Genomic DNA, 14,912 nt, shown 5'->3' with positions numbered 1-14,912 from the left:
CAGGTGTAGTTTAATTCTCCCCCTCAAAGCATGCGTAAAAGACATTGAGATCATCTCTAAGTGAAGCATCACAGCCATTCATGATGATAGAATTCACACTTGGAGTTCTTGAATTGTTCTGGATTACTGGTCTTGAATGCTGCAGATCTAGCCCTGAACAGACTACGAATCTCCTGATTCATCCATTAATTTTTGATTTGTTCTTGAATGCACAAACTCATCCTCACAGGTTGTGAAGTCAGTGCCAACTGTGGCATATTCATTCAGAGTCGAAGATGAATCCCTGAATATTATACAGTACCCCAACTCAAAAGAAATTCTCTAAGTGCTCCCTTGACCATTTCACTAGGACGTCACCACTGGTGCTATGGTCTTTGGTATCTGCCTGTACGTCGGGAAGGAAGTACAGCCAATGGATCAGAGTTTCCAAGCTGCAGGCATTGGATTGCATGCAAAGCATTCTTGATGATGGTCTAACAGTGGCCAAGTGTGGTCGCTTCTCGGGTTCCATAGTTGATATGTTGATGGTAGTTGGTCAGAGGCTTCTTCAAGCTGGCATGGTTGAAATCCTCCTCAATGATGAGGAAGGCATTCAGGTGGGCTGATTTGTGATTGTGGATCATGGTGCCCAGCTCAGCCAGTGCCTGCCCGATATTCACCAGTGCCAGCCAGAGTGGGATGTTCACTACTATCAGCATGATGGGGAAAACTCATCAGATAAAATGGACAATACATGGACCGCTAGATGTTTCAGGTAGGGTGAGCAGGACTAAGACAGAACCACCATGCCTGTGCACCACGATGAGTTAATCATGAAATGCACTCACCTGCTCTACCTTTAAAAGACATAGCTGCCCTGTCTTTATGATGGATGGTGAAGCCTTTGAGCTGCAGCGCTGCATCTGAAATGTTGGGAGTGAGCCATGTTTCTGTGAAGCAAAGTACACAGCAATCTTTGATGTCCCTCGTACTACAATTTTGCTCTGAGGTCTTCACTTTGTTTTTCCCTAGAGACTGTACACTCTGTAGCACGATAGTAGAATGGGGGGGGGGGGCGGTGTAAGGGCTCTGAATTTCAACTGTACCTGCAGACCAGCCATCTAGTCAGGAGAAAGAAAGGGCATATAGGCAGACAGTGCAGAGTACCCTCTGGCTGTCCCTTTCAATAGCAAGTTACTGCCTTCAATAATGTTGGGGGGTGGTGGCATGATCTGTCAGGGGAAAGCAACAGTGACCAGGTCAATGGCGCTGAATCTGGCTCTGTGGCTCAGAAGTCAAGCGGGGTGGTGGTTGAAGCAGACAGCGAAGGTGTTTGGATATTCGAAAGTCAGGGGAGCAGATAAGAGATTTTTGAGGATGTGAGAGAGGCTCCTGAGTGGTGTATGCCTTCCGGATGCCAGGGTTAGAGATGACTCAGGTTAGAGATGATCCACAGCTTTCTTAAGGGGGAGGGTGAACAGTCAGAAATTGTGGTACATAATGGTACCAATGACATGCATTCAAGAACCAGTTTACTAGGTACACCTGTACACCTGCTTATGCTAATATCTAATCAGCCAATCATGTAGCAGCAACTCAAAGCATTTCAACATGCAGATCTGGCCAAGAGTTGTAGTTCAGATCAAACAAAGAAATGGGAAGAAACATGGACTAAGTGACTTTGACCGAGGAATAATTACTTGTGACAGATGGGGTGGTTTGAATATCTCAGAAACTGCTGATCTCCTGGGGGCTTCAACCACAACTGACTCTAGACTTCACAGAGAATGGAGCAATAAAAAAAATCCTTTAAGCAAGTGTCCTGTGAGTGAAAATGCCTTACTGATGAGAGAAATCGGAGAAGATTAGCTAGACTAGTTCAAGCTGACAGTAACTCAAATGATCATGTATCATAACAGTGGTGTGCAGAAGAGCATCTCTGAACACAATGTTGAACCTGGAAGTGGATGGGGTACAGCAGAAGACTGCAAATATGCAGGGGTACCTAATAAAGTGAACACTGTGTGCATGTTACACATTTAATGAGTCATAGCACTACTTAACAATTGCTTCATTGAATTAGCATCACATTGTCTACTTTTTCTTAGATGTTCATCACATAACACACAAATTAACTTCATATTTAAGTGGAGTTGAGCAACATGTTTAGGCAATAGATCTAGTCAGACAATAGGCATAGGGATGGTTGTCCCTGACTGAGTGAAATATAACCCGTAAACTAGATGTGCTCACTTGCTGGCAATTCAGCATTAAATTAGTATTACATCACCTTAGAGAAGAAAAAATAGCACAAACTCAAAATCTGTAGATGCTGGAAACCTAAAGCAATGTACACAAAATGCTGGCTGAATTCAACAGGCCAGGTAGCATCTATGGGAAAGAGTAAAGAGTCGGCATTTTGGGCTGAGGCCCTTCATCAGGACTTTTTTTTTAAAAAAGGATGAGAAGTGAGAGTAAGGAAGTGGAGAGAGGGGAGGAAGAAGTACAAGTTAGTAGGTGATTGGTGAAACGGGGATGGGATGAAGTAAAGAGCTATGAAATTGATTACTGAAAGAGATAAAGGGCTGGAGAAGACCATGGAAGAAAGGGAAGGGGGAAGAGCACCAGAGGGAGGTGATGGGCAGGCAAGGAGAAGGTAAGAGAGGGAACAGGGAATGGGGAATTGTGGAAGGGAGTGGGGTGGGCAATTCCTAGGAGTTTGATTGGAGGCTACCCAGATGGAATATAAAGTGTTACTCCTCCTACCTGAGTGTGGATTCATTGTGGAAGTAGAGAAGGCCATGAACTGGTATGTTGGAATGGGAAGTAGAATTGAAATGGGTGGCCATCAGGAGATTCCGCATTCTCTGGCAGACGGAGCATAGGTGCTCAGTAAAGCAGTTTCTCAATCTATGTTGGGTCTCACCAATATACAGGAGACCACACTGGAAACAGTAGATGACCCCAACGGACTCTCACGTGAAGTGTCTCCTTACCTGGAAGAACTGTTTAGGGCCCTGCATTGTAAAGAGGGTGGAGGTGTAGGGGCAGGTGTGACACTTGTTCCACTCGCAAGGATAAGTGCCAGGAGGGAATCAGTAGAGACGGATGAGTGGACAAGGGAGTCAGGTAGGGAGTGATCCCTGAGGAAAGCAGAAAGTGGTGGGAGGGAAAAATGTGCTTGGTGGTAGGATCCTGTTGGAGAAGGTGGAATTTATGGAGAATTATGTGCTGGACATGGAGGCTAGTCTGGTGGTAGGTGAGGACAAGAGGAACCCTAGCCTTGGTGTGCCAGTAGGATGATGGGGTGAGGGCAGATGTGCAAAATAGGAGAGATGTGGGTGAGGGCAGCATTGATGTGGAGGAAGGAAACCTCCTTTCTTTGAGGAAGGCGGGCATCTCATTATTTTTGGAATGAAAGCATCATCCTGAGAGCAGATGCAGCAGATACGGTGAAACATTTAACAAGTTAATTGCAAGTAATTACTATTATAGCAAACCTGCAAATCACAAAGATAGAGGACATTGAAAATTGATTTTGCTCACTTCCTTCATTTTGGTAATTATGTAATCATTTTCATTTTTATATTTTCAGCCTCCGAGGAAATAACATTGCTGATCAAGGAGCCTCCAAACTGGTTGATCAAGCTCTTGGCTGCCACAATTTACAAAAGATTGCGTAAGAATTGGTATTTTTAAAGTGGAGTTGCCACCTTTGGTTGTTAAAAGTCAATAAGGGAAGTAAAATTTGATGTAGAGGTGTACTTATACATTTGATTAATTATAGTTCTGATGTCGTCTGAGCCATAACCATTTGCAGATTTTGTTCTATAAAATGATTTGACAACATAGAGTATATTCTTTATGAAACTAGTATTTAAATTTTCGAGATGTGCAGTTACTATTCAAACTTTTATTTTTTTTTAGATTGTTTCATAATAATATCACTGATGCATGTGCCCAGAATTTTGCAAAGCTTCTGAAACACAAGAAAAACTTTTTAGCACTAAGGTAAGATCAGAATTCCAACAGTACTTAATGAAATAAATAACCAGATTATGAAAGCCTGAAATTGCAGGTAAAGACACGATTGTAAATTGTGCATTGCTTCTGAAAAGGATTTAAATTTCGGTCTAGCCAAGATTCACTGGGATTTAGTCCATAATTAAGCTTGATTTTAAGTTCCAGTAACTTGCATCAGGTAAGTGCACTTTTCTCTACTCTCTTCTCTGCCATGGGTATGACTTGGATGTTTCCTGTATTAACCAAGGAATTTCCCTCACTGTTTCCTTGCAAGACCACAACAGAACTGTCCCCTATTATAAGCTACCAAAGTTGCTTTTTGAAAAGCCATCAGAGGTGTGAGTACCCGTCTGCAACGTCAGGGCAACATTTGAGCATGTCAACATAAAGCTTGCAGATCTGTAAGTTCATGGAATTCAGGGGAGGCTGTCTGTGATTTGGAGTTAGACCACGCACAGGGATGTTGGAGATTAATCAGGCCAGAATTACAGGTCAGGGTAGTTGAATTTGAATGCCGTCATAGCAGTTAGGATTTAATGATGAAATAATTAAAATAAATTTGGAATTAAAAGCTATTATCTCTATTGAAGACATAATAGTACTATATCATCATTAAATCATGTTCTTCACTCTCAAAAACATGTTGTCCTTGTCTTGTCCAGCCCATTGATGTGATTGACTCTCAAGAGCCTCCTCCATTCAGAGGCAGGCTAAGATGCACAATAATTGTTTTTGTTGTCAGTAGCATTCACAGCACAATAAAAAAAAAAGAGGGGCCATAGAAAATGGTGGATTAAGCCAACTGGCCTTTCATTTTAAATGCTGGGAGTATTTCCATGCAAAACGGTTAGTTGGTCCCTGCGATTTGGCTTTGGCCGTGAATTTGAGTGGCAACGGGATCTGCTTGTGCTGCAAACTGTACCAAATGGAGATTCCATTTCTTTTCTAAGGCAATTACACTGGTGTTGACTTAATCTTTACAGAATTTTTTGAATAATTCCAGGCTGGGCAACAATCATTTAACAGCTGCTGGGGCAGAAGTACTGGCAGAAGGTTTAAAACAAAACAACTCTATCCAGTTCTTGGGGTATGTCATCAGCTGTTAATTTCTTTGCACTGCTTTTGCATGTTCCTGGCAGACATCCTATATCATCTGCAAATGAATCAAACTACTTTAATTTTTTATTGCATATGATACTCTTTCTCTGTGCTACTATAAATTTACATTTCAATGGATACAAAGATCAAAGTTAAGTCATAAAGTTGGCGAATCTAAATCATATCATTTAATAGGTTTTAGTGGATAATTTCTGAAATCATTGCAAAATACAAACCCCATTTCTAGAAAAGTTGGGATATTTTCCAAAATGCAATAAAAACAAAAATCTGTGATATGTTAATTCAAGTGAACCTTTATTCAACTGACAAAAGTACAAAGAAAAGGTTTTCAATAGTTTTACTGACCAACTTATTTGTATTTTGTAAATATACACAAATTTAGAATTTGATGACTGCAACACACTCAACAAAAGTTGGGACAGAGGCATATTTACCATTGTGTTACAGCACCTTTCCTTTTAATAACACTTTTTAATCGTTTTGGAACTGAGGATACTAATTATAGTAGATTTGCAATTGGAAATTTTGTCCATTCTTGCTTGACATAAGACTTCAGCTGCTCAACAGTCCGTGGTCTCCGTTGTCTGATTCTCCTCTTCATGATGCACCATACATTTTCAATAGGAGATAGATCTGGACTGGCAGCAGGCCAGTCAAGCACACGCACTCTGTCTACAAAGCCATGCTGCTGTAGCCCATGCAGAATGTGGTCTGGCATTGTCCTGCTGAAATAAGTATGGATGTCCCGGGAAGAGATGTCACCTTGATGGCAACATATGTCTCTCTAAGATCCTAATATATGCCTCAGAGTCAATGGTACCTTCACATACATGCAACTCACCCATGCCGTGGGGACTGATGCACCCCCATACCATCACAGATGCTGGCTTGTGCACCTTTCGCTGATAACAATCAGGATGGTCGTTTTCATCTTTGGCACGAAGAACTCGACGCCCGTTTTTTCTGAAAACTAGCTGAAATGTGGACTCATCTGACCACAGCACATGGTTCCACAGTCTTTTGGTCCATCTGAAATGAGCTCGGGCGCAGAGAACTCGCTGGCGTTTCTGAATAGAGTTGATGTATGGCTTCCTCCTTGCGTAATACAGTTTCAAGTTGCATTTCTGGATGCAGCGACGGACTGTGTTAAGTGACAATGGTTTTCTGAAGTACTCCCGAGCCCAGGTGGCTATAATTGTCACAGTAGCATGACGGTTTCTTAGGCAGTGCTGCCTGAGGGCTCGAAGATCACGCGCATTCAACAGTGGTTTCCGACCTTGCCCTTTACACACTGAGATGTCTCTGAATTCCCTGAATCTTTTCACAATATTATCTACTGTAGATGTTGAAAGACCTAACTTCTCTGCAATCTTACGCTGGGAAATGTTCCTTTTGAACTGACTAACAATTCTCTCACGAATTTTGGCACAAAGGGGTGAGCCATTACCCATCCTTGCTTGCAAGGACTGAGCCTTTGATGGACGCTACTTTTATACCCAGTCATGATACCTCACCTGCTACCAATTAGCCTGCTTAATGTGGAGTCTTCCAAACCGATATTCTGTGCACTTTTCAATCTTATTTTAACTCTGTCCCAACTTTTGTTGAGTGTGTTGCAGCCATCAAATTCTAAATTTGTGTATATTTACAAAATACAATTAAGTTGGTCAGTAAAACTATTGAAAATCTTTTCTTTGTACTTTTGTCAGTTGAATAAAGGTTCACGTGAATTAACGTATCACAGATTTTTGTTTTTATTGCATTTTGGAAAATATCCCAACTTTTCTGGAAATGGGTTTGTAAAACCAGGCACAGGATTGAGCAAACAGGAGGCTTAAACGGGTACAGTATATTCTGACTCGATAGATTAGGTTAAAGTGACTTCTGTTTCATACATAAAATAACTCAGTGATGCATTATATTGGAACACAGTTTACAGCACTCATATTAAAATTTTAAATATAAGCTTTTTCTTTGACATTTGTTCAGACTTTGGGGAAACAAAGTTGGAGATGCTGGTGCCTCTGCTATTGCAGCAGCCCTTGAAAATAACACTAGTCTCTTGTGGCTGAGGTAACAATGCTTGCACATTTATGCCTCATGTTGATTTTTTTAATTCCAATTCAGTTTTAAAAACCTGTTGCATCTAGCTAATTGATTCTGTTTTCTGTCTTCTGACCAATAGCCTTGTTGATAATAACATTGGAAGTCAAGGTGCTAGGGCGTTGGCCTTAATGTTGAAGAAGAACACCATCCTGGAAGAGTTGTGGTGAGATTAGTTAATGAAGTTCATGTATTTCCGTGGTTCTGGAGCGAGATTAATAACTCACCTCTAGATTCAATTATTACTTTTAATTCGGGTTTCTGGTATTTGTGCATTTTTTATTAACTATACTCAAAGTTTGAAATTGATACTGTCATCAGACTTGCCTGTGCACAGAGATATTCAGTACGTAGATGAAAATTCTGCAGTAGCCTAGGCTTTGATTGAATTGTGCAGTGTGAAAATAAAGAGCTGAAGACTTCACATGATCTAAAAGCTACCTTCCTTTGACAATTTCAGATGATGATCCTATTGCTATAATTTAGAAATCCACCAAAATGGTATCTTACCAATTTATTTGTCCATGCAGCACTCTTACCTTGTATGATTATCCCTTTTGTAACTGAATTTTCTGTCTTCCATCTTCTCAGAGAACTCTTGGTTCTCCCATTCCCAATGTCCCTGCATCTTAAAGCTCCATCTCCCATTTTTCCCAGTTTCAATGAAAAGTTATCAATGTAAAATCTTAACTTTCCACAAATGTTGCCTAAATGTTTGGAATTGAATTTGATATGCATGCCATCAGGGTGCTCTTCCACCCTGAGGATGGCCTCATCTTGGCACGAGAAGACGCCATGGATTGACAAGATAAGATTGAAGATTAAAGATCCCCAGTGTAGGGGATCCTAAAACTAAAAGGTATAGATTTACAATGAGAGGATCCTGAAGGATAACTTTTTAAATATGGAGGGTGGTATATGGATGGAAAGAACTGCCAATGGGAATGATAAAAGCAGTTGCAGGCACAGGTTTGAAATACACTTAGACAGGTACATGGCTAGTAAAAGATTCAAAGGATAAGGATCAAATGCAGGCAAATGAGATTAGCTTGGATAGGCAATGTGGTCAGCATGGGTTTTATTAGGATGAAGAGGAAGGACCTGCTTCCAATTTGTGTAACTCTATGTCAAGGTGAAAGAGCTGCAGATGCTGGAAATCCGAAATAAAAACAAAAGACGCAGAAAACAATCGGTAACATTTCAGATCAAAGACTCTTTATTGGATCTTTGAAAATGTAATTGTTGCCTCTTCATTATTATTGGTTGAGTCCTGGAACTTCTCACATTCTCTGAATGAATAAGAGAAGATCATGTACACCATCCAAGGAGCATGGAGACTTAAAGAATTGAATAATCAATGGTTGATGTTTATCATTACATTTTCAAATCGTGTAGATAATACTGGCAAGTGGATAATTAAATGCTTGTTGAAGAATTCAGAATCGGTTGGTTCATTGTGTCATCTGTGCAGCATTTTCTATGATAAGTTGCATCCTGGTATTTATACTCAAGGAATCACAAGGGATTGGGACCTAATTACGTGGTGGGGGGTGGGGAACGCAGTTCTGCTGAAACAGTGGGATGTCTGTACTACTTTGCACTACTTAACAAGAACACAGTCACCAAAGGAAGGCAGGAATTCAACAGTTAAGTAAAAAAGAAAGAGTCAATTTAGCAATAAAACATAAAATAATGTTTTACATCTGCAGTAAAGGTAGTGGTTTTGGTCCCATGTGTGTCTTGTGGATAAAGAAAAATGAATTTCCTAATGTGGTTCAGTGGGAAATTGAAAGCAATGTTGTCAAAAAGGGCTAAAGTTGGCACAGATACTCTTCAGTTGGCTTGACTGTGGGATGAGCATTTTACTACATGTGATTACATCAGCATATACAATGGGAATGCTGCAATTGTCTGAAAGGCACAGTTTGAGAGCAGGAGAATTAAAATGTGAATTGTCAGGATAAAGATGTAGAAACAAACACTGAAATCAGCTGAGAAGTTGTATGGTTAAGACTGGAGATGTACAGTGTTTGGGAACAGAACAGAATTAAACAAAGATATTTACATAAATGGAAGAGAAACTGAAAGGCCCATGGATAGAAGTGAATGGCGGAAAATTACGGTGACTAAGATGGCACCACCATCACTCACAGAACTTTTGAGCTCTTGGACAAATTGCAGGCAATCGTAATAGGAAATGAGTGTGCTTTGTGATTTTGTTTAAGCAGCTTTCAGCCCCTAGTAACCAAACAATAATTTCAGAATATATTGAAGACTAAGCGTAAGTCAATAATTCTGCTGACCATTAGCAAAGATAGTTTGTTCTGTCTTCAAACCTGGCAGGGGATTCTCCTGTAGAAAATTTTATAACAAATTTTCTTTTGTTGTTGCAGTCTTCAGGAAAACAATTTAACTGATGAGGATATACAGCACTTCATAGAAGGACTGCAGAACAACTCAAGCTTAAAGGTTCTCAAGTAGGTAAAGAAATGTTGTTAAATATGATACTTATCAAGAACTCATGGTGTCAGCTACAATTATGCACCTAGAATAATAGAGTGCAGGGGGGTGTGTGTGTGTGTGTGTGTGTGTGTGTGTGTGTCTTTTGAAGAAGCTATACAAGTAGTTCATTTCCCTTCTCTCTTTCAATAGCTCAGCACATTTATCTTTGTTTAGTAACTTGACAAGAACTATTTTAAGCTTGATACTTGATTATATTAAGAAAAGATCTAGTATGTGGTTGCTTACACTGAAGAAATATGATTTGATTATTAATTTAGTGTTAACAATTTAAAAGTCATACGATAGTTGTAAATAACTTGCTCCCACTTATCCCAGTTATGAATATTGCTGCCCCTTTTGTTTATTGGACCTAAAATGTCTCCTTCATTTGAACCAGTCTTTTTTGTTCATTTTTATTGCTGCACCCTGATTCAGCATGGCTCAAGATTTCAAGCTGTGTTTGGACTGACTTTGCAAGTTTAGCGAAAAGAACGCAAATGTACCTTTAAAAGACCTTGATCTAATTGACATGACCGGTTTCAGAATCAGGTTTAATATCACTGGCGTATGTCGTGAAATTTGTTCTAGTGAAGCAGCAGTAGAATGATCACTATAAATTACAATAAGAATATATATAATTAAATTAAATGTGCAAAATGCGAGCAATAAAAGACAATGTGTGTCTTCAGGCTTCAGTACCACTTCCTTGAGGCAGCAAAGAGAAGAGTTTGGAGAATCAAACATGATTTAATTAAAAGAAAGACAGATAAGAGATCAATTGATCTGCCTTCTGCTTGCAGAAGTGGAGGATACAACTCCAAATGAACAAATCCAGTGAAGCCCGGGTGTTATTTTTAAAGGTGGATCATAAAGGAAGAAATGGGGTTACAACAGATGCAATCTTGCTGGCTCTTCACTCAGCTTTGGATCATATTGGACATCTTCTCACTGACAGTTAACACTGGTGCACCTCAAGGTGCTTAGCCCAATGCCCTACTCACTTTACATCCATGACTGTGGCTGGCATGGCTCAAATGGCATCTGTAAATTTGCTGAAGACACAACTATCAGCAGAATTTCAGATGGTGAAGAGGCGGCGTACAGGAGCAAGATTGATCAGCTGGTGGAGTGGTGTCACAATAACAACCTTGCACTCAATATCAGTAAGGCCATGGAATTGCTTGTGGACTTCAGGAAGGAGAAGTCGAAGGGGCATACACCAGTCCTCTTTGAGGCATTAGCTCTGCTAAGGGTGAGCAGATTGAAGTTCCTTTGTGTCAGTGTCTCTGAAGGTCTATCCAGGGCCCAACATATAGATGCAATGACCAAGAAAGCACAACAGCAGCTATGTTTCATTCGGAGTTTGAGCAGACTTGGTATGTCACTCAAATTTCTGAAGGTGAATCATGGAGAGCATTCTAACTGGTTGTGTCGCCCTCTGGTGTGGAGGGGACACTGCACGGGATCGGAAAATATGCAGAAAGTTGTCAGCTCAGCCACTCGATCATGAGGAAGCATCACCAGCCTCCAGGACATGCCTTGTCTCATGAGCAATCATCAAGGAAGGAGTTCCAGGAGCTTGGAGACACCCGCTTCTGATTACTGAATGGACAACGAATACGTTGTTTTGCACTCTTTTTGCACAACTTAATGAAAACTTTTAATGGAAAGCTGAATCAATCTATGTTCAAGAATGTGCAAGAAGTTATTATGAAATTACAGTTCATGGAAAATCATGGATCCTGTGTAGCTGGAATCCCCCAAATTCTTTGAGAAATGCAGTTGACTACAGTTAAGCATGATGAATTTCATTGCTGAAATGGTGCTTTATTGGTTCTTTTTGTGGATGATTGTATAACTGGAAGTTTTAATTCTGGTTAGGTGGTTTCCAAGAAACACAGAATGGTTTTTCTATCAGCAATGAAGGCATAGTTTTGGTGATTCATAGACACAAGAGATTCTGCAGATATTGGAAATCCAGAGTAACACATGCACAAAATGTTGGAGAAACTCAGCAGGTCAAGCAGTGTTTATGGAAAAGAATAAACAGTCAATGTTTCAGGCCAAGATCCTTAATTGCTCCATTAGGCAGTGCAACAAAATTCAAAATCCCCACCCCCCTTAACTTCCTACCCTTACTTTTAAAAACCTCTCACTCAGGTCATAGACACCTTAGCCAAGGGAGAGAATTTCTCGTTATCTACTGTATGCCTCTCTTAAATGCCCCATTCCTGGTATTCTAAGAAATCTCTTCTGCACCTTCTCCAGTGTAATCACATGCATTCCATGGTCTTGGGGAAAGCATTCGAGCTATGGCCCATTATACAGTTTTAACATAACTTCTCTGTTCTTGTATTCCAAGTTCCAATTAATGAATGCAAGTGTTCTCTATCTCATTTCATCTTCAATCTTTTTTTTATTTAAAAGAATAAGGGTAAATACAAGTAAGGGGAGAAGTTATCTCAAATACATATTTCAATAAAAGTACAAACAAAAAAAGAATATACACCATCAAAATCATGTGTAGTATAATATTGAGCTAATATATAAAAAAGAACCACGACTCCTCTTAAAAATTCATAGAAAAAAAAGACTCAAAATTTCTATTATGGAGAAAGAGAAAAACAAAGCCCCACTAAACTAACCTAAAACAAACAATAAAAAGGGGACTGGGCAGTCCATTCTGAGGATATAATTAAAGAAGAAATATAAATCCTTCTGGTCAAATCTAAAACTTTGCGGAAAAGAAAAAAAATTACCTAAAAAAAGAAAAATTAGATCATATGAAAATATTGAATAAAAGGTTGCCAGGTTTGCTCAAATTTAAAAGATGTATCAAACATCCGACTTCTAATTTTCTCCAAACTTAAACACAACATAATGGAAGAGAGCCAGAAAAAACCGATGGATTGGGATCCTTCCAATACAACAAAATAGCTGTCCTAACCAATAAAGTTGAAAAAGCTATCATGTGTTGAGTGGAAGCAGGAACATTTCCTGCTTCCTTTGGAATAATCCCAAAGATTGCCGTAAATGAATTAGGTTGTAGGTCCACACCTATGACTTTTGATAACGTTCTAAACATCTCTCCAAAAATTATTTAACTTTATACAGGACCAAAATATATGAGTTAAGGTATTCACCTCAGTGTTATGTCTGTCACAGGTGGGATTTATATTAAGAAAAAATGTGCTAGTTTATCTTTTGACATATGCCCCCTGTGCATTACCTTGAACTGAATCAAGGAGTGATGAGCGCAGATAGATGAATTGTTAACTAAATGATAAATTTTATTCCATTGATCATCTGGAAGTGACTCCTGAAGTTCCAATTCCCAAGCACGTTTAACCTTATCATCAGATATCATTCGTAAATTCATTAGCCATTTATATATAATGGCTATCAATCCTTTTTGAAATGGTTTAAGCTAAAAGATAGCATCTATCATATTTGGTAAATGGGCAAATGGATAATTCAGTAACAAATCGCGCTTTAAAAAAAAATTCCGAACTTGTAAATATCTAAAAAAAAATTGTGCATTAGATATATCATATTTATCCACTAGCTGCGAAAAAAACATTAAACAATCCTCTTAAAAACAAATCTAAAAAAGTTTTTATTCCCTTAGTTTTCCATGTTAAAAAGGCCTTATCCAAAATTGATGGTTTAAAAAAATAGTTAAGATGGATATTACTAGAAAGAACAAAGTTATTTAAATCAAAAAATCTGCAAAACTGAAACCAAATTTTTAATGAACATCTAAAAATGGGACTAAGATCTTGTCTACCAATCCTAGAGAACAAAAAAGGAAGAGGAGCTCCCAGTAAAGAAGCCAAAGAAAATCCTCATACCGAGTTCTCCTCCAAGTCCAACCATGAAGGACAGTCCTGATTATCTATACCGTGAATCCAAAAAGTAATATAATGAATATTAATTGCCCTGAAAATAAAATCTAAAGTTTGGTAACGCCAAGCCTCCATCTTTTTTAATTTATGCAATAAAGGTTTACTCAGTCTAGAAATCTTATTATTCCAGATATATGACAGGATCATAGAATCTGTTCTATCAAAAGACGATTTCGGGACAAAGGATTGACAGCTTGAAACGTATATAAAAGTTTCGGTAAAATTGCCCTCTTTAAATTTGCCATTTATTCGACCAATTAACGACATCATCAACGGTGACCATTTGGAAAGCGTTGGTTGTGTATGCACCTCCCTGGGTCGCCTCAGGCTCGGTCAGCTCATTCTCATTTAGGGGGAGCAGCCTTCGGCCCCACCAAACTGGGTAATCAGCTTGTGTGGATGCTGTGTGATATCCCCGCCTCGCCAAAAAACAGACAGGACACCGTATGTGATTAAATGATTACAATTTATAAAGATTACTATAACTAAGTGATTAATAACGATGTAGTATATATGAAGGAAAAGAAAATAAAGAAAAGGTGCCAAACATATCAAAATCCAAACCACTTCATGCACAACCGTTGGAGCTCAATTAACGAAGTCTTTTGGCCACCATTCGATCCCCTCCGAACTCCTCGACTCGCAGCTCAGGACCCTCCGAAGTGGTCAACCAAGCATATCTATCTTTGTCTCCTCTCCTCGGGGTACCTCCTGGCCTCGGACCCCTGCTTGGGGTCCGTTCCTTGCCCAGTTTACAGCATCGCATCCTCTCTCTCTCCCCCTCGCCCCGATCTCCCCAAAAGCCCACCAACAATAGCTTACAGACTCAGAAGAAAGAACAACATTAATCCCAATTGGTTTACAAAGGAATACAATTCTCGTTATCAGTAAATTTTAACCCAAACAAGCTTCCAGCACTCTCTCGCAACAAAGAAGCATTCCTAATTTTGACAAAACAAAGAAGCCATTTTGATTAACATATGCAGTAACAAAGAAAAAGAAGAAACCCCCTTTACATGTATATTCAATTAGAGGAAGAAAATTAAATTTACATAAATCTTTAAAATTTTTAATAATTTTAATACCAAGATAGGTGAAATAACTTTTAGCAATATTAAAAGGTATTTGATCATAATAATCAGAATAGTTAATAATAGGAAATATTTCACTTTTATGTAAATTTAATTTATATCCAGAGGAAGTACTAAATTCAATAAGTATGGATATCATAGAGGGGGTAGATTTCCTAGTGTCTGAAATGTAAACTAATAAATCATCTGC

General features: G+C 39.1%; 2 protein-coding genes across 5 annotated transcripts in view; one reads left to right on the top strand and one right to left on the bottom strand.

Annotated features, from left to right (window-relative positions):
- Positions 1-14,912, top strand: part of nod2 (nucleotide-binding oligomerization domain containing 2) — a 53,362-nt gene that overhangs the window by 21,577 nt on the left and 16,873 nt on the right. For all 4 annotated transcript variants that reach the window (XM_059992872.1, XM_059992871.1, XM_059992869.1 and 1 more), the window contains 6 exons: positions 3,575-3,658; positions 3,907-3,990; positions 5,006-5,089; positions 7,111-7,194; positions 7,307-7,390; positions 9,618-9,701. In XM_059992872.1, the coding sequence (XP_059848855.1) occupies positions 3,575-3,658; positions 3,907-3,990; positions 5,006-5,089; positions 7,111-7,194; positions 7,307-7,390; positions 9,618-9,701 (504 nt within the window). The remainder of the gene's footprint in view (positions 1-3,574; positions 3,659-3,906; positions 3,991-5,005; positions 5,090-7,110; positions 7,195-7,306; positions 7,391-9,617; positions 9,702-14,912) is intronic.
- snx20 (sorting nexin 20) overlaps positions 1-14,912 on the bottom strand; it is a 98,639-nt gene that overhangs the window by 72,278 nt on the left and 11,449 nt on the right. The gene's annotated exons all lie outside the window — the stretch shown is intronic.

The sequence above is a fragment of the Hypanus sabinus genome, chromosome 17 (assembly GCF_030144855.1).
Source record: "Hypanus sabinus isolate sHypSab1 chromosome 17, sHypSab1.hap1, whole genome shotgun sequence".
In the NCBI taxonomy this organism is placed as follows: domain Eukaryota; kingdom Metazoa; phylum Chordata; class Chondrichthyes; order Myliobatiformes; family Dasyatidae; genus Hypanus; species Hypanus sabinus.
Note: the sequence above shows the minus strand (reverse complement) of the source record. Positions and strands in the feature narration are given on the sequence as shown.